Source organism: Alligator sinensis, unplaced genomic scaffold (assembly GCF_000455745.1).
Source record: "Alligator sinensis unplaced genomic scaffold, ASM45574v1 scaffold1878_1, whole genome shotgun sequence".
Taxonomy (NCBI): domain Eukaryota; kingdom Metazoa; phylum Chordata; order Crocodylia; family Alligatoridae; genus Alligator; species Alligator sinensis.
The window spans coordinates 24118-42784 of NW_005843405.1; the positions used below are offsets into that span (position 1 = coordinate 24118).

Sequence of the window (18667 nt, forward strand, 5' to 3'; positions counted from 1 at the left end):
CCCTGCTCTGTGGTCAACAGCTACTGGGTTACCTCTCCCACAACCACTGCCAAAAGAAGGCTCTTACAGCCACGTTCTGCAGATAGGTTGGTAGGGGATGAGAGAGGGTTAACCCTGTAGCTGTTGCAGCAGAGGCATCTCCCTTTGGGGTGGGAAGTAAGGCTGGCAGGGGACTCTGCCTGTGGCTCCCCTCCCCTGCCAATGCCCAAAGCACAGAAATAGTTAGATGCCCCCCTTCCAACAGGCCAAGATACCACCTGCCCCCTACTCCCCATCTGCCCTGGCAGAGCTGTTTGGTGAAGCCACAGGCCCTGGACCTCTGCCTGTGCCATGTTGCCCCATCCTAACATACGCTCCTTGGGAGGGATCTAGTGCCCTGGGGAGGTAGCATTTGGCATGCTCTTCCTGCCACAGACACCCTTGGGTGCAGACTACCTCCCACTCCAGGGTGCCACCTCTTTCTAGCAGGGCACTGGCAGAGCCCCTCACTGCCAGCTGGGCTCCACAGTGCATGGCAAAGTGTAGAATCAGCACATATCCTGGGCACACTGTCCTGCCCCTCCTGCTCTCCTCCCTCCCCTCCCATGAACAGTGCCCTGCAATATTCCTCTGCCTTCAGCCCGATTCTCTGCTATGGGCCTGCAGCCTGGGACTGGGGGGGGAGGAAGCAGAGCCCCAGTATGTCTGTCTGCTGTAGTTAATAAGAGGAGAAAACTTTTTCTCTTAGATGGGGGCTAGGAAAGGTCTCCCTTCCCTTCATCCCACCTCTTCCAGCTTGGGATGGACACCTAAAACCACAAACTGGGACTTTCTGTCTGGCTATCTATTCTCCCTGAGCTCTCAGCATGGCCTCACTGCAGTCACAGGCATGAAGACCAAAGCACAAGGAAGCCCTGGGCAGCCCAATAAATGTCTCCCCTTATGAGCCTGGTGACAAGGCCCAGAGCTGGGTTCTGGCACACCATGCTCAGGCTGTTGTCCATCTCTACCTGCCCAACATAATGTGCCCCAGGCAGCCCAGAGCGTGGGATGACTCAAGGCCCAGAGTGCAGAGTTGACCCCGCTGGCCCTGAACACACACACATACCTGCTCCTCCTTGGTATAGAGCTGGAAGCACTCATCCAGGGTGCAGCTGTGTTGCTGCTGGTGGACCTGCTGCTGCATCCGTACACTCTCAGCATCCTGGACCACCTCCTCCTGGATACTGCCAAACAGTCTGCAATGGGAAAGAGGGGGTCACAGCCAGGCTCCCTGCAGCAGGGCCTGCTAAGACTATCCGTGGTTCTTAGCCCTGCCTTTGCCTCAGTGCTTAAGGCTGTGTGGATGATAGAGTCAGGAAATTACCCAGGTCTTTCCCAGGCCATTCTGTGGCATCTGTCTCTGTACCCTGGGGCAAGGAGTTTGCCCAGTTGAACAAATACTGCATGAAGTAGAGCAAACCTGCCTGCCTTGCTGAGGGACCCTTTTGATGAAGCTGTGGCCCACACTGTCCAATGCAGGTGACTACGGTTAGGTGCCCAGGCCAAAGTGTTCAGCGGTGATTCTGAGGGGCCAGACTGAGATCCCTTAAAGGGATGAGATTTTGAGAAAATGCTGGGGTTTCCCTGTAGAAATCAAACTGTTCTGGGTGTCCCAGGTTGGGTGCCCCCAAATCACTAGTCACTCTTGAAACACTAACTCCAACTATTACGGATGGAGAAGACCCACAGGCAGCCCTCGGCTGACCGGTGTCCTGGGGTGGTCCTGGAAGAAGGCAGCTGCCTGGAAGTTGCGAACTGATGATCAAGTCTCCCTCTATTCCAAGTAAACTTCTGACTGCTCCACCGCTGTCCTGGTCTCCCAAAGCACAAGCTTGTCCCATTGCTGGCAGCCAGCCACTGATGTGGAGCTCAGAGCTCACCAATCTGTCACACACTACAGGACACTTTCCCTTTGTTTGTATTTAATAATAGTGTTGTTAAAAATCACTTAGGCAGCAGTTCTCCTGCTGCTGCAATTAGATTCATCCTTTGCTCCCAGCTAAAACCAACAGGAAGAGCAGTAATTCAGCTTCCAAATAAGCCTAGGTTGGGTTTTTTACATTCAACTTAATACTGAGGAATGGGGTTGTGCAACTGCTCCTTTGGGTACCCCTACTGTCCACCAGGCGAACCAAGGAGCAGTGTGACCCTACTAACTTAAAATTCCTTAATTCAGCTGCTGGCCTCTTTGGAGGCTGCCATAGTGGAAGTAGTTTGGAGCTATGGACTCCATTTCCCTGGAGGGGACCTGACTGACATGCCTCCTTACTGAGTGGCCATGCCTGCGGGTTTCAGTAACTGCACAGGGAGTATTCCTGCCGCCAAGTAGCTTGTCCAAATCAAGGCCGGGTGTGTGAATTACCTCCAGCTGTAGGCACTATTCTGGGACGACTGCCTGCTGTGATGACTTTCATAAATTTCATAGACATTAGGGCTGGAAGGGACCTCAGGGGCAGGAAGTCAGCTGGGGTCACAGGATCCCAGCAAGATAAGCATCCAATTTTCTCTTGAAGGTGTTCAATGTAGGTGCTTGAACCACCTCTGGTGGCAGGCTATTCCAGACCTTGGGGGCTTGGACAGTAAAGAAATTCTTCCTTGTGTCCAGCCTGAAATGGTCTTGCAGTAGTTTATAACTGTTCGACCTCGTTATCCCTTGGGGCGCTCTGGTGAACAAACGTTCCCCCAGATCCTGGTGGTCACCCCTGATAAACTTATAGGTGGCCATCAGATCACCTCTGAGCCTGCGCTTTTCCAGGCTAAAGAGCCCCATAGCTCTTAATCTGTTATCGTAAGGTCTGCTTCCCTGACCTCTGATCGTGTGCATGGCTCTTCTCTGGACTCTCTCAAGCTTCTCCACATCCTTTTTGAATTGTGGAGCCCAAAACTGGACGCAGTACTCCAGCTGTGGCCTCACCAAGGCCGAGTACAAGGGGAGAATGACATCCTGGGATTTGCTTGAGAAGCATCTACAGATGCAAACCAGTGTTTTGCTCGCTTTATTAGCTGCAGCATTGCATTGAAAGCTCATGCTCATTTTGTGGTCAATGATGACCCCCAAGTCTCTTTCTTCTATAGTGCTAGCCAGCGTATCACTGCCGAGCCTATAAGGATGCTGCAAGTTTTTCCTCCCAAGGTGGAGAACCTTGCATTTTTTGGTGTTAAACATCATCAGGTTCTCGTCCACCTATTTTCTGAGCCTGTCCAGGTCAGCCTGGATCACCCTCCTGTCCTCAGGTGTGGATGCTTTACCCCAAAGTTTGGCGTCATCGGTGAACTTGGCCAGTCCGCTTCTGACTTCAACGTCCACATCATTAATGTACTAGGCCCAATGACTGGTGCAGAAGTAATTGCTTTAGCTCCTGGATGCCAGTGCAGCTGAAGGACAGTCAGTGGCTGTCAGTCTCTCTGGCTCCCAGCTGGGTGCAGAGATGCCACACGGGCCTGAGGATGACCCTCCATCCAAGGGAGCAGAAACACAAAGTCATGGAGCCACCCAGTGTCAGGAGCAGGATGGAGAAGGGGGGCCCCTGGTCCAGGCCACAAACCTTACTAGTTCTGCCTAAACTGGATGTTTTCCCTCAGGCAGAATTCCCACTGGGACAGATCCTAACTGTCCCAGGTTTTTCCCCTTCCTTGGCATCAGTGGGAGGTTTCCCAGAGAGACGCGATCCGGGTTTGGCCCACCTCTTAGTTAGCAATAGCAAAGTCAAAGCAGCCCAGAGGCCAGTGAGCTGGCCCTGGCTGGCAGAGAGAGCAGGCCCCTGGGTGGGGTGTGCTCGCAGGAGACCTCTGCTGTTCCAAGGGGACTGTGGAGTCAAAGCACTGATGTGAGGGGGAGCGGCTGGTCTACCTTCGGATGAGGCAATGCTGCCACTCAGACCCCTGCACATGCCTGGGTGAGCCCGAAGTGGAGGCTCTGCCTCACCTGACCCCATGCTCTGTTGGAGGCAGGCAGCAGGATGCTGGGCACTTACCTTTCTTTGGTGTTCACATCCCACTCCACCACCAGCTTCACATGGGGAGGGCCGCCGGGGCCGCTGAACTGCAATGCTCTGCTAGGACAAGGACAGCCAGTTAGCACATGTGATAGAGATATTTTGTTCAGGGTTTCTGGCCCCTGACATAGGAGACCAGCACCTCTAGCCTGGTCTGAAAGGAAAGCACAAGAATTCAAGGGGTTACAGTCATTGCCAGCTGAGCCCTCCGTAGAGACCAGGAAACCCTTAGAAATAGGCCCCTTAATATGTCAGAGGGAAGTAGAGGTGAAGGCCTGAAGGCCCTGACCACTCTGGTGAGTGCAACCCCCACACTCACCTCCCTCTCCTTCACTTGGTGCTGGTGGGGTCATGTGGCAGGGAAACTGAGGCTGCTACCTGCAGGCAGCCCATTCGCTGCTGGCCCCAGGTTCTCTGATTTATCCCTTTCCTGCTGGCCCAGCACCAGGTCCTGCAGTACAGTGCAAGGACCTGCTAGCAGATCCCTTGTGGGGGGGCAGTCCAGGGAGCTGCCTTTCACCACTGAGTCGGGCCCTGCAGTTTCTTCAGCTCCAGAGCAACAAGGGATATCCAACAGCCATGCCTCCCACTTCCCTGTGACCTATGCTGGCCTACCACTATGGAACTAAGGGGCTTGGGATGATTGCTGGCTTCGTGGACCTGGTGTACGGTGTTTTGTAGGGTGCCATCCCAGATGTGGATTCTGATTCACCACTTCAAACAATCCCCTGGCCTTGCCCAATTCACCATAAGAAGCAAACCCCGCTCTGTTCAACAGACATTAAATGCGATACAGCCTTGCCTTAACAACAGAAGCAAAATCTGCCAACACATCTCTGCTGTTCCAACAATCAGCTCCTCCTTCCCCCCTCACAACGAACCCATCAGAATTCATGGACCTGGGGTAGGACTTGAGCCAGTCGCATGCACGTGCCTATCCCAAATGTGATATATCTGATCCAATGCACCAAATGCTCTCATGGTAACTATGTGGGTGAAACTAGAGAACAACTATGTACCAGAATGAACTCTCACAGAAAAAAACTAAAGAACAGAGATACAAATGCCTGTAGGAGCACATAGGCAGTCACGGTTCTTTGGGTAAATGTGATATCTTTTCTTAGTCAGGCAAGGTTCTTCAGGTAGATGTGATATCTTTTATTAGACCAACTAAATAGTCTCCCAATGCCTGAAAAAGGGTGTTTGTGCCCAAAAGCTTGCAAAGAACTTTTTCCCACTATTTAGCTGGTCTAACAAAAGACATCACATCTACCCAAAGAACCGTGTCTGCCTATGTCCTTAGACCAACACAGCTACAACCAACAACCCTGCATATCTTTTATTAGACCAACTAAATAGTTGGAAAAATTGTTCTTTGCTAGTTTTCAGGCACAAATCCCCTTCTTCAGGCAGAGGAAGAGTCTGCTGTAGATAGAAGCCAATATGCAAAATGTAGGTCTGAAAATGCAAATGTGTGGCAGTGAGGATCAGAGGCCATGGGAGACAATAGGTGTGAGACAGGTAGGTGGGGAAGGAGAAGGGGAATGTTGAATTGGTGAAACAGTGTAGTTGGAAAAATGCAGATGGTTAAAATGTGCCATAAATCCAATGTCTATATTTAGTTCATGATTTTTTGTATCCATTAGATTTATGAAGTGATGTCCGTAGGCTCGTCTACAAAAGGCGTTTTGTACATTCCCTCGGAGGAGCACATTTTTCACAGAACCACCACTCCCTTTCTGACCTCGTTATCCCCGTGCTCAAGGGGAATTTATAAAACACTTCTAAAATGGAAGCTTGCAAACAAAAATTCGGAAGGTGGCTGGATACTAAGAACCAGGAAGTAAACAGCGGCACTGACTTTATGGCATACTATAATCTTCCTGATTCCCCATGCTCTTCCTTCACACTACAGGGGATAATGATCCTCTTCTCTTTTGATAGGTCTTGATCTCTCAGTAATGAAGCTTCTTTTCTTCTGTTAATTGTTTCTCTGCTACCCTTGGGGATTTCTCTCTCCTTCGATTTCACAGCCCTGCAGAACTATTTCTAATCATCTGATGCCTCTTTTCCCTCAGACCTGAAGAAGAATGCCTTGTGTTCAAAACCTTGTCTAATTTTATCCCAATTTTATGCAACTGGCCCAATAAAAGATACAGCACAAAGGTCCTTGTCTCTGTTAGCACTTAGCAAGGGAAGGGACTCAGCCTTACACACGTCCTTAGAAGAGATGGAGATGCAGAGAAGTCTTCTGCAGTAGCAACACAAAACGGAGGCAGTGAGTGGGGGCAGAGGACTTGGTCAGATTGCAAGAGATAAGATTTAGAAATGAGAACCTGCGGTGTAATTCTCAGAAAGTCCAGCAGGTGACAGTCTCCTCCTAGACAAGGTGCAGGTGCATCTCCCCTGCTGGCTCCTTCCATGCTGGGAGCTAGCTGCAAGCCCCCTCCGTCAGCCCCAATACCCAAATCGGCCCTGCCGCCCCTGGGAGGGCAGGTGAGAGCTCATCTCTGGTGTGTGGCTGGATATTCAACATGGCAAAGGGAAGTGCAGCCTGTGGTCTGTGCCCATAGGGAAAAGGACACAGGGCCTGCCTTTGCACTTACTGCCTGCTGCAGATTCTGGGGCACAATTCAAGGCTCTGATCTGTGATATCCCTTGGGAGATGGAAACCTCCTCCCACTATGCCATAGAGTCTCTGACGCCACCAGTTCACATGCTGCCATCACGCCTCAGCCTCGGTGAATGTCCAGGGAGTTTGGCAGCTTCCGTGGCCCCATTCAGGAGAGGTCAACCTCAGCCCTGGCCTGGAGGGTGTAACTGGCTTCAGGGAGCCAAAGAAGGAAGCCACATGGGTAGAGTGACCTATGCAGAGGGAAAAGTTGGCCTCCTGCCTCAGGTCAGGGTCCATTTTCTGGCTATGCCACAAACTCCCTACAGGACTCTGCCAAGTCACTTCACCTTTCCTGTGAAACAGAGCCAGCACCCCTTCCTTTGCCTCTGCTTTGGGGCAGAGTGCGTCTCCCCCAATTCACCTGTGCAGCGACCAAGACGTGGGTTCTGGAACCAGCCACGAGTGTCACATGCAACAGCAGCGACCAGCCGCAAGTGGCAATGCACCAACAAGCTGTTTCACGGCTAGGGCTGGGGCCTTTGCAGTAACCATGGGCTTTGCATCATCTGGATTCTTGCCTCTTTCCCCCAGTGGCTCCCCCCACCCTTCTCCCTTTCCCTTGATCTGAGGAGCGTGGCTCCACCTTCCCTGCAGCAAGCCAACAAACCCGCCAGCTGGGATATTAGCAACTGTGTCATTCCGGTCCCACAACCACCTACCATGTGATTAGCAAATGCTACTGCTAGATGACAGGGCCTAATCTGCTCCCTGCTTCACAGGGGATGTAATCTGAACTAACATTATCTCTGAATAGAATTTGAGCGAGGAGCAGAGAGATGTTCATAATCTATGGGCCCTTCATGGATGTCCTGCTGGGCCACAGGAGCAGGCGGTATGGGAACACAGCACGAGTGTGCAGGTGCGAGGGAACTGGCATGACGAGCTCACTGTGCCCACAGCAGGAGGCACCAGCCAGGGGGAATTAAAAAATAAGGACCACTGTATGCATGCACAACTGGGGTATAAGAGGGTATTAACATGACAAGACCACATGTCATTACACAGAGGCTTTAACCAATCCAGTAGTAGCACTAACTTCTGTGCCCTAGCAAACTGTAGCTGCCTTCTTCCCAACACTGACTAGAGGAAGAAATCAGCTGTCAGTGTCATTCTCACTTTGCGCTTGCTGCAGAAGCTGTAAAAGGTACCCGTGCTGGGACCACGCAGCCTGGCTGGCCATCGCGCCCGCCAGGCCAAGCATAAGCATTCACCTGGAACAAGGAAGTAATTGCCTAGAAGAAATGAGAAACCACGCTGGAGTGAAGGAGCTGGGAAGAATCCCAGAGCAGTGCTGCTCCTGCCACCCACCTGACCTCCCCTTGCCAAGGCAGTGATGCCCGGCACAGTATATTACAGGCAGAGCGATACAGATACGAGAGGCAGCAGCAAATCCTCCCTGTCTAATTAGCAGCTGGATGTAGGACAGTAACACCACACTTTAGTAGGGAACATCAATAAGAGCTGTTCAATTGATTTGGTGCACGCTTCAGGCAGCGAGGCAGTTCCAGGTGGCAAGTGATTTCATGAGATTCCCATCTAAGGGTTACCTCCATCCCCAGGCTTCTTGCAGAGAGGAAGCAGATAGGAGAAACCAGCTCACCAGAACAGAATATACCTGTAGGAGGGATTCCTGTTGCTGGAAAGTAGGGTAGCACAGTGGGGCTGATGGAAGTGTCCCTGTTTGCTACAGGGACACTGCCCTGAGTTTGGGTTTCAGTGGAATTAAAAGCAGGGCTTGGGGAAATAAAAAGTCAGGTCTGAGGCAGGCTCAGTACATAGCAGCTCACCCAGGAACACTTTAGGCCACACTCTCGACACAGCTCAGCGCTCAGGGCACTTCTGGAAATCTGGCCATTTGTGTCAATGGCTAAGTGGGAGCTGAGCTCTTTGAAGTAGCCTGGCAGGTCCTGAGCACTTGGCAATCTGACCCACCAAGGGGCTGAGCCCCTGGGAGCTGGGAAGAGAAAGTGATTGGAAACAGCAAAGCTGACCAGTGGCCCAACTCAGCAGAGCACGTGTAAGCAGCTTGCAAACACTGGCTCTAAAGCATATCATCAACATGGCATGCTCATCTGTGTACCTAAGCATGCACCACAAATATGGGGCAGTATCAGGGAAGCTGAGGTCACCAAGGGAGAGTGGCCTGCCCCTGGGCCCGGTGTACTAACCACTCATGCACTGCAGCTCCACTCTTTCAGTCATAGGCTCCTAATTTACTACTGTGTCTCCTTACAAGCCCTGTCCCCTGGAATGGCTACCACTGGATCCCACCCACAACTGCCAAGTCACTGCCTGGAAAACAAATCCCATGTCATTTCCAGCTCCCAGGAGAGCAATCTTCCACTGCAGGGTCCCACACCTGAGACCTCAGCCAGCTAGGAGGGATGCTCAGCTTGCTGGATGAGCTAATGAGCTGCAGCCAGCCACAAAAGGTGCCCATGGCAACCACGTCAACAGCAGAACAACTGGGCTCCTGACAGAGCTGCAGAGAGCCAGCAACAGTGGATAAATATTTACAGCTCAGAGTAAGAGGAAGCAAGGTAGCGGCGCGTGAAGTCCAGCACCCCTGAAGCACGGCAAGGGGCTTGGTCTCCCAGGCTGTAAGCACTGGATGGGCCACGGTCTGACAAGAAGGCACGCCATGATCACTCTCAAAGAAACACAGGGCAGTAGCATCACCACCAAAGGGGCCCTGCTGCTTCATTTGGGAGGAAATGCCTGAACGTAGGTGGGGAGGGAGCTCAAGGGTATTCTGCATGTTTTCACACAAAGCTAAAGCCAGCCCTGGTCTCCAGCCTTGCCCCCTCAGCCCCCTGGTTTCCTCCCCACGGGGGCAGCAGTAGCAGTGCACCCCATCACACGATCCTTATGAGGGGAGCAGCTCAGCAACCGGCAGCAGGAAGCAGAGCCCACACGGGAGGAGAGCGAGGGTGCCTGCATCACCAACAGCCTTCCTGCCCGCTTGGTTAACCACTGCAAGTGCCTGCTGTGGGCTGGGCAGGATCTTACCTGTCGATAGCTGGGTGGTAGAGAGGCCTGCTGTCCTGAGGGGAGAGGTAGCTGCATGCCACAGAGCCTCCGGCGACCCGGACCCGGAACAAGACTCCCGCGCTCTGCAAAACAGAAGCCGAGAAGGTGAGATTCCCACGGTGGTGCTGCCCCGATTAGTCTGCACCTGGCACAGACGGACAATGGGAGCCGTGACGCGAGTGGGGCTGGAGAGCATGGCCGGGAGGATAGGGAGACTGGGCCAAGCAGGGCAGTGGGATGAGTGATGTCCAGAATGAAGAAAAGACAAGCATGTATTACTAATGAAACCTGCCAGGGAAGAGACCAAGGGGGCAGGGAGAGGGCACAGGAGAAGGTGAGTTGGCAAGGATTTTTTTGTCTCACCGAGCACTAGCACCCCTGGCTGGTCTCAGTTAAAGTGGCCACCTTTTCCAGGACCATCCTAACTTTTGTAGCTTCCCTGAAGAGGACTTTTGTCTCAAATTTGAAAAACCGATCCCAGATTAGTGTCCTGTTGCACCTGCTGAGAGGGTGCAGCACAGTGGTACGTGGTGCTGTATGAACACACTATATTGGGTTCAGTTTGGGAACTTTGTGAACCAGGAGCAGCGTCAGCTCTGCCTGCACAGCACCTGACTAAGACAGCAAGACTCATCAGAGCCAGGAGTGGACTACCGGCTCCTCCGGTCTGTGCAACATCTAGAAGTGTCCCAGTTTTTGCCTGCTGCAAGATGGTCTCTTTAGTTTCAGTAGCGCCCAGGGCCCTTTGACCAGCCTCCCCAATGCTACTTTTATTCATACAGCACCTTTCATCTTAAAGGCTCTCCAAGCATCTGACAGGTTGTGGGTATTTCTCCATCACAGGAGAAATGCAGCTGTTTCTGGGAAGAAGCACAGCTTTGTCAGCAAAGTGACACGAGCCATTTTAGAGAAAGTGAAGCAGTAGTGTAGCTAAGGGGGAAGAAGGGGTGAATGGGGCAGCAGCAAAAATAGTAGGGCAGCCACTGCCTCATGTGCTGGCCCTGTCCAGGGTTTAGAACTGCCCCGTTACACCTCCGAAGCGACAGACAGAGTCTTGGCCTGATATGGCAGGATGGAAAGATTCAGGGAAGCAGAAAGAAATGACATAACAAAGCCATTTGGATCAGGATGGTGCATTTCCTGCTGGGACTTGAAGTCTCCAGGCTCACAAATCAGTACTAACCATAAGGCCTTATCATTACCCCATGGGCTACATTTGGCCAAAATAACTGTCCTCATCCTTTACTTGCACAGCAAATTCAACCTATAGTAAAGAATCGAGCGGTACCTGGGCTGCTCATTTTCAACGCAGCGCCTCACTCCTCCCCTGGGACTCCACGCTCCTCACCTGGGAAGGTCCGACAGTACGAATACAGCAGGTAACTGAACTAGATGGCCACCCACACTACACACGGGTGAAGTAGGATTCTGTGTGTGCGCATGTGCACACACACATGTGCTCACCCCGGACAGGAATTCATGCGTTTTATCCGCATTAATCCAGATGACCGAAACAACTGATACTCATTTTAGGATTTCAAATCTGCACTTCGATTTGTGCTATTTTTTGTATTGCAGAGGTGCAGGAGCTGAACTGTACTCCTCCAGAAAACTGTCGATAAACAGAACTGCTGTGCGAATTCCTCTCCCATTCAGAGGCATAACTGGACATTTCTGCCCCTTGGACAAAGCAGACTGGGTCAGCAGTAGAGCAGCTGCTATTTTTTGCCCCCCAACCTCTTACCCCAGACCTAGTAATGCTACTGCTCCCATCTATCTGCTGCTGCCTCTCTGTGTTGACCTGCTGCCTGCCCTGCTATTTCAGTCCAGAACTCCTCCATTCCTGCGGCTGCTGCTGTTATTCCAGTCCCAGGGAACTCTGACAGTACATTTGGGTCCTGTCTTGCAGCAACTCCTGTGACTCTCATCTTGGACCTTTACACAGGCCTCCCCGTGCCCCACACTGATAACCTCCAAGAGTAGCTCTTCCATCCCTAGCACCTGCATGCAGCTCAGCTCATATTCCTCAGCCCTCTCTGCAGCTTCCCTAGCACAATACTGGCTCTGTTCACATTTTGGGTCCCTGCGTGCTACTGGGATACTATCGTAGTCCCAGCTCAGGTAGAACCGATGCCTGAAGCCAAATGCTCCCAGATTTGGGACAATGGATGGAGTCCTAGCTACACCCCCAATGCTGGGTCCCGTTGCAGTCTGAGCACAGTTGTGTATTTTGTAACAGTTCCTCCCAGCACCTATTATAATTTCTCAATTGACATACAAGTGGATTAATTTGGGGCCATCTCCCTCCCCGTTATGATGTTTTGTCATTAGAATGAGCAATCTTGGCATTTTATTAGCCGATACATCCTGGCTTTCATTATCTGCTACATTCTGCCCCTCATTCTTTTGACAGGGATTGTAATGAGAAATGAAGAGGGCACAAAATGAATCCGTTATCCTGACAATATTCAGATTGTAATCTCACACTCCTCCAGACACGGCTGAGAGAGACACACGGCCACACAGCTCCCTGTGTCAGCATGGTGCTTTAGCGGGGTCCAAAGGCAAAGAGAAAATTCAAACAGCACTTTCTTTCCAGGAGAGCAAAGCACTTCACAAGCATTAATGAGCTGAATTGAGCTTCATCTGCCAGCCCCAACCCTCAGGGTGGTAGAGGGCTTTTATTCCCCTGCTTATAGATGAGGAAAGTGAGGCACAGGTGGCTCAGGGTGCCTCACTGTCCTGGCCAACAATCTGTGGGTAACACTATTTGTCTTTCTTGCTGTGGTAGTGAGGGTTAAGTCCCCCCTCTTTGTCATGTGCCTTGACAATGCCAAGCACAATGTAAGCACTTGTGTTCCTGTACCACAGCAAGAACCTTCTCGCTCCCTCGGGGAACGTGCGCTAGAGCTCTACAATTCCTTCTGCCCACAGCCCAGATTTGCTGTGATATAAATAGTGCCAGTAGCTTGAGCTTTGTGTGAGGGTCAAAAGCCGTTCTTTAAGTGGAATGGGCCAAGCTCTCATTGAGACACCACGGCAGCCCTGATGGTTTCAAAGAGGAGCACAGAAAGCCATCGTGACCTTTTAATAGCTTTCAAGGTACTGCACAGAAACCATAAAGGAGCTTAGAGCAAATGGAAAGGAACCTTTTCCAGGGAGGGCTCCCGGTCAGATATATTACAGAGGCGCTACTGGCACAGCATACTGCATTGAGATGACTGGGTTTACTCTGTGGGCCAGGTCCACAGCTCCAGGGGAATAACCCATCTTTACAGGAGTTACACTCATGTAAATCCCTTTAGCCTTGCATTAGGAACAGATTCCTTAAAAAAAGTAATTCCTCCCGAAACCACCACAGTCTCTTACAGATGCTCTGTCTTTTATTAGCATTTCCTGAAGGCACGGGGTCTTACAGAAATATATATGTTGAATCTGTTTTACATCCGGAGACAGCACAGGTTTGCACACATGACATCATGGCTTCTTTATGGGGATTTGCTACAGGGGACAAAGGTGCTTACAGTCATTTAGGAAAGTCTAGCTGCTTCCTAAAGTGGGTTGTATGAGGGCAGGGCTCCCTGCCAGGTGGAAAGGGAGGCATGACCAAAGTGAGATCAATTCAGAGTTCGCTGTCAGGCAGCCTTCCCAAATAGCCCCCTGGCATTATTATGATGGTGCCATGGTTGGCTCAAACATGAGCTGCTCTGAATACTTGACAGTCTTATCTGCACATGGGAGTTAATGGCAACAGCAAGAGTGTCTGGCTGGATGAGATTCATATTCACAGCCATGCACAGAGATCTGATCCAGCCTGCGGGCATTAACTCCAAATCACCACCTGAAAGGGCCAGACTCACACATCTCTGAAGAGCTGGAAGGAAATGCTGCACTGCTTTTTTAGCAGGGTCCTAAACACAGAGGTCTGGGGCTTCATCTAATCAAAACAGACTGCACATGGGACGGGCCCATTTGGACATGTACTGTGCTGTATTCCCCCCACCATTTCAGTCTGAATGGATTTTCTGTTAGATTAAAGGAAATCAACCAGCAAAAAATGATCAAACATCAAGTCTCTAGAAAAGTGAAGTGCGTTACCTGCTTTACCATTCTGCATCTGAACCGAAACAGAGGAAAATTCCCCATTTAATGGGGTGCTGGACTGGAAACAATCATCTCTCCCTATGATGCAGCTCTCTGCCCTGCAGAAGTGTCCCAGCAAGACAGAAATGGCGCATATGTGTAGGGTCATTACTGCGTGGAAGGATGGCCTTACAGTAAATATATGGGGCCTGGCATTAGCAGAGCACAGCTCTATTTCAGTGAAACTTCAGGCAAGTCACTGAGTCCACTATTTTCAAACTTAGGTCCCTGGTGTTAAAGATATATAAATGCATATTTAAGTATCTAAATAAGTGGCCTACTTTGCAGAGGTGCTGATTGACTGCAGATCCCATTTTTGCCTACAGCAGATGTTCACACAGGACCTTGTGCAGAAAGGCAAATTGCAGCTACTGCACCTCGTAAATCCCACTTACTTCAGAAAAAAAGGCATCCCTTGTCTAGCCAGTCACTGCACAAGTGTGTGATGAAGGGAGTCAGGGCATGGGGTACCAATCTGACGAATATGGGAGAGAGAAGCAGCAATCAAGTTTCACAGTGTCACAACAAATTAAGAGACATCCCCTTTAAGTTATTCTCAGTATTCCTATGAAAGTAGTATTCCTATTCCTATGAAAACTCAAAGTTTTCATAGGGCTTCACTGAGCCGAGTACTCCTCTGGAAAGTAGATAAATATCTTCACTTTAAACAAAGTGAAAATGGTATGCACAGAAATGAAGTGATGAAGAAAGCTCTGCTGGGAAACTGGGAAAATAACTGGGGCTTTACTTTCATGCATTTGCATGAATGAATTTGTCCCTGAAGGAAGAAGGGATGGAAGAAGCCCGGACCTGGTTAGACAAAAAAGATCACAAGCTGAAACCGCTTAGCTATTGACAAGGTGACTTGCTAAATCTTCCCACAGATGATGAAGGCGGCACAGCATCCACCAAGTGTGCCAAAAGCTCAGAAAAGTTGAGTAGGAAAGGCTTGGGGCAGGAGAAAGGGAATTAGAAGAAGGGAAGCAGAATGCCTCAGGGGAAGATGTGGGATGCCGTAAGAGCTGTAACCATGCATACATACAGCGTGGCTCTACCCAAGCTACAAAAGGCAATGCAAAGTGAGAGAGAACAGCTCCTTCTTGAATTTTTTTGCAAAGGCTATGAGCTAGTAACTCAGTGCTCAGACTAAGCTCTTGGACTTTGCTACCCCTTGTGAACAGACGCTCCTTGCCTCAGCGCCATCCACTGCTTCCTCTGCCAGTTTCAGGGAAGCCCATTCCCTTTTCCTGGTGTGAGCCAGGATCAAAGCTAGTGAAAGGTGTCTTTCCAGCCATCTCTCAGTCTCTAGGGGCCACTGACCAGCATCCCATGAGGCTGAGTGTTATAAATTCTCCAGGGCTTTGTATGGCAGCTAGCGCAGTGGGGCCAATGCTGGCTGGGACCCCTGGATACCAACACTGCAAAAAGAATATGAGTGAAATTTGAAACATCTGAATTCCTGAGTCAGAATGAGGAGTTCCTGCTGGGGTGCAAAAGCATCACACCATCCAACGCAGCCCATGGGGCATCTCAGGTACATGCCCGCATCCAGCACTCACGACTGACTGGAGGTCCTACCTGGCAGGCTGTGATCCTTTCTGTGACTCAGCCCTCCACCCAGGCCATGGCTGGTCCTTGGCCATCTCAGTATCACCCTTCCCCAAACTCCATTACGGCAAGCAGAGTCCCAGCAACTGCTGTCCTGCACAGCACTGTCTGACCACCCTGCCTGGCCAGATCTTTCTCTTTTTCTTTCACAGGCATGAGGCCCAGATCTTCTCCCACTCCAAAAGCACCCCAACAAATAAATATCAATACAAACCAAGGGCTGGAGTCTCTTGCCCCTCTGGGACAGCCCTCCAAAATCTTGCTCTTCTTGCAGAACAGTGACCCACAGGCACTCCTTAGGTTTGACTCCTCCTTTCTCAGCAGCTAGCCATTCCCCCGACTGAGCTTCTTCCTAGCCCAGGACTTCCTGATGGCACTTCTTCTTCAAGCAGGACTTCAAACCCCACCACACAGGAAGGGCTTTGCTGTAGGAAGCTCAGCCTGCTGATGAAACTTCATTAAAGCTTTGCTTAGCTGACCTCTAGTTACTACCATGCCAAGATCTTAAAGAAAGTCAACAACAGATTCAGGAAGGGAGCCCAGATCTCAGGACTCTTTGCATCTATTCTCACCAAAGGAATCTCTTTCCTTTCCCAATCCCATTGCACAATACCAGGACAGGGGACACATGTTCAAAGAAAACAAGAATGTATTGTGCCCTTCATAGGAACCAAACAGGACAACTTAGGGGATCCACATGCAAATTTCAGGATCCCTGTAGAACCAGATTCACCAGAATCTAAATAATGATGTGGCTAAACAACAGTGCAGAAGAGCATGTTCAGGAAGCCAAGAGGACACAGCCCACGTAGGCCAAGCCCTGTGCTTGAAAACGCTGGTGTAGCCCTGAAGGCTCCAAATGACTGAGAAGGGAAGCTGTTCTGAGCCTGATGTGCTAGTGTAGCTGTGCCTGTTAGGCGGGGAAAGGGGGAGGATTGTGCTCTTTCTGAAGGTTTGTACCTGTTTGTTGCAGAGCAAAGGATGAATTGCCTGGAAGAAGTAAGGGATCCTGACGATGTGACATAGAAAGCACAACATCTGATCATCTCATGTCATGCTCAAATATTTTCTTCATGTTTTCAAGGCCTTGCACCATCTTTTATGCCTACAACTTTCCACTATACTGAGAAGACGGAGAGATGTAGGCTCATACCCTTGGTGGGTGAGGGTGGCCTAACACCTGGGTCTCCTGGGCAAGTGCCCAAACCACTCAGCTCTCTGAATTAAAACACATTAAATACTTTCTTCCTCCTAGCTTTTGCCAGGCAGAATTTTGGGACTTGCATCAACAATGAGCACACAAGAGCCGTGTACCTTTCCGGTTGGTGTGCAGCCTATGGTTCAGTACCATGCCTGCACACTGCACATGGAGTAGAAACACAAACTGTGATGCCTTAAGTGCCCCAAGTGGCAGTTAAAATGCTGGAGCACTGCCATTTGGGTGTGCAAAGAGAAACAAGAGCATGCATCCCAGCCCAGTCCATTCTCCAAAAACTGCTCTAGACCACTGAGGCACTCCATCCCTGTTGTCATGACACCTAAGTTACTGTACTTGGCCCCGCTCTTTGTCCTTTCTGAGCAGCAGGTATAAATTCTTTCCAGCAGCTGATGAAGAGGCTGTTAATGAGAGGACTCAGCTGTCACTTTGCTTTCAACCAGCCAGTGGAGCCTACTCTTTATTTCACATAATTTGGAAGGGGCCTTTAATAAGTTCCCACCAGAAGGTCATCCAAGCATGCAGGGAGATGGCTCCTGCTTCCTCCCTTCTCCCATTCCCACAGCCTTGCTGCCAACCCCCTCTGCCTGGACACATGCACACACTTCCACACCATCTGTCTGAGAACTGGGGGCTCAGCTGCAAAATCCCAGCAGCAGGCACCAGGCGGTTCCAGCCCTGGAAAGCTGGAACGCTGTCAGCTCTGCTCCAACTGAAAGTTCATCAGCAACAAGCCCTTCCTGCCACTCACTGTCATTATCTCTAATTTCTATCTGGGAAGCAGCAGGGGCTGGGGGATGACATCTTGGTTACTAGACCTTTTTAAATCTCTGGCGAGTGCCTGCTCAGAGTAATTCAATGACTTAGGAGAGGGACACAATGAGAGGGAACAGAGAGGAGAGGCACATGGAGAAAGAAGGACGTGTTCAAAACCAGGGAGAGTGCAGTGGGATGGAGGTTGTCCTTCATCATCTCCCTGGTGGCCTACATCTCATGGGGCTTTATAACTTGTTCTGTGAATACTGAGCTTCCGCATTTGGGGCCTAAATCATTTCTCTTCATCAATCTCCTGCCATGCAGGAGCTTTTGGAGGAAGCCAAGCTATCTCCTCCCAAATTACCCTTCCTTTCTGTGGCTGCCTCTGCCCTTCTGGGTTCTGCGGGAAGGAGGGCTGCACCACAACCAAGAAGTTTTTTTTGAGGGCAGCAGCAGGCTTGTGAGCAGATCTCAAAGACATTCAGGCTACCTGCTGCTACATGGGCAGGCACCAGGCTGATATATGGACATAAATCTCATCCCACGTTTCCTGTACACCAGGTGAGAGGAATGAAGCTTTTATGATTGCAGAGAGGAAGGTCAAGTCTCCTCCAACATAATCCTGCTCAACAGGGAAGTGCTTATTGCATAGCACGGGCGCTGGTGTGGAACACCGACTCCATGGATGGGGACGGACAGGGCAGAGCCACACTGTTCCCTCCAGGACACCCTCTCTTCTCCCTGGGTCTTTGATTTTCATTTTTAAATGACAAATTAAAATAGTCCTGGGAGCTTGGCTCAAATAAGTGCCAGCAGACTGACCCTGCAGAAAGCTTTAGGCCCGGTCACGCCTGGATGTGTATTTAGAGCCTGGCATGAGAAATGTGCATTTAGAAGAACTTGCCAGAACCACCATTTACTGGGACAGCTGCAGACACCATTGGATGAGATTACATAGAGGTCAGGGAGATGATCCCAGTGCTCCTATCTGGCTGTCAGATCTGGGATATCCCTCTCATTTGTCTTGCCAAGGGGCAGATGATGGTTAGAGAGAGTGGGGCATGCCCGTAACACTCTCTGGCCTGCTGGACCTAGACAGAAGTGCAGTCTCCTCTCTGAAAAGTTATGCTGCGGCAGGATCTGACTACGCTGTGCCCATACCTAACATGGTTCAAAGATGGCTCAGTCTGGCAGAGAAAACAGTGCTGATCTACTTCAACTCTT

At 50.6% G+C, this 18667-nt stretch overlaps 1 protein-coding gene across 1 annotated transcript in view; it reads right to left on the reverse strand.

Annotated features, from left to right (window-relative positions):
• Positions 1 to 18667, reverse strand: part of LOC102375671 (ubiquitin carboxyl-terminal hydrolase 43) — a gene marked incomplete at its 5' end in the record, with an annotated part of 134091 nt that overhangs the window by 8137 nt on the left and 107287 nt on the right. Inside the window, 3 exons of the mRNA XM_014527269.2 lie at positions 1088 to 1217; positions 3996 to 4073; positions 9700 to 9803. Coding sequence (XP_014382755.2) covers positions 1088 to 1217; positions 3996 to 4073; positions 9700 to 9803 — 312 coding nt within the window. The remainder of the gene's footprint in view (positions 1 to 1087; positions 1218 to 3995; positions 4074 to 9699; positions 9804 to 18667) is intronic.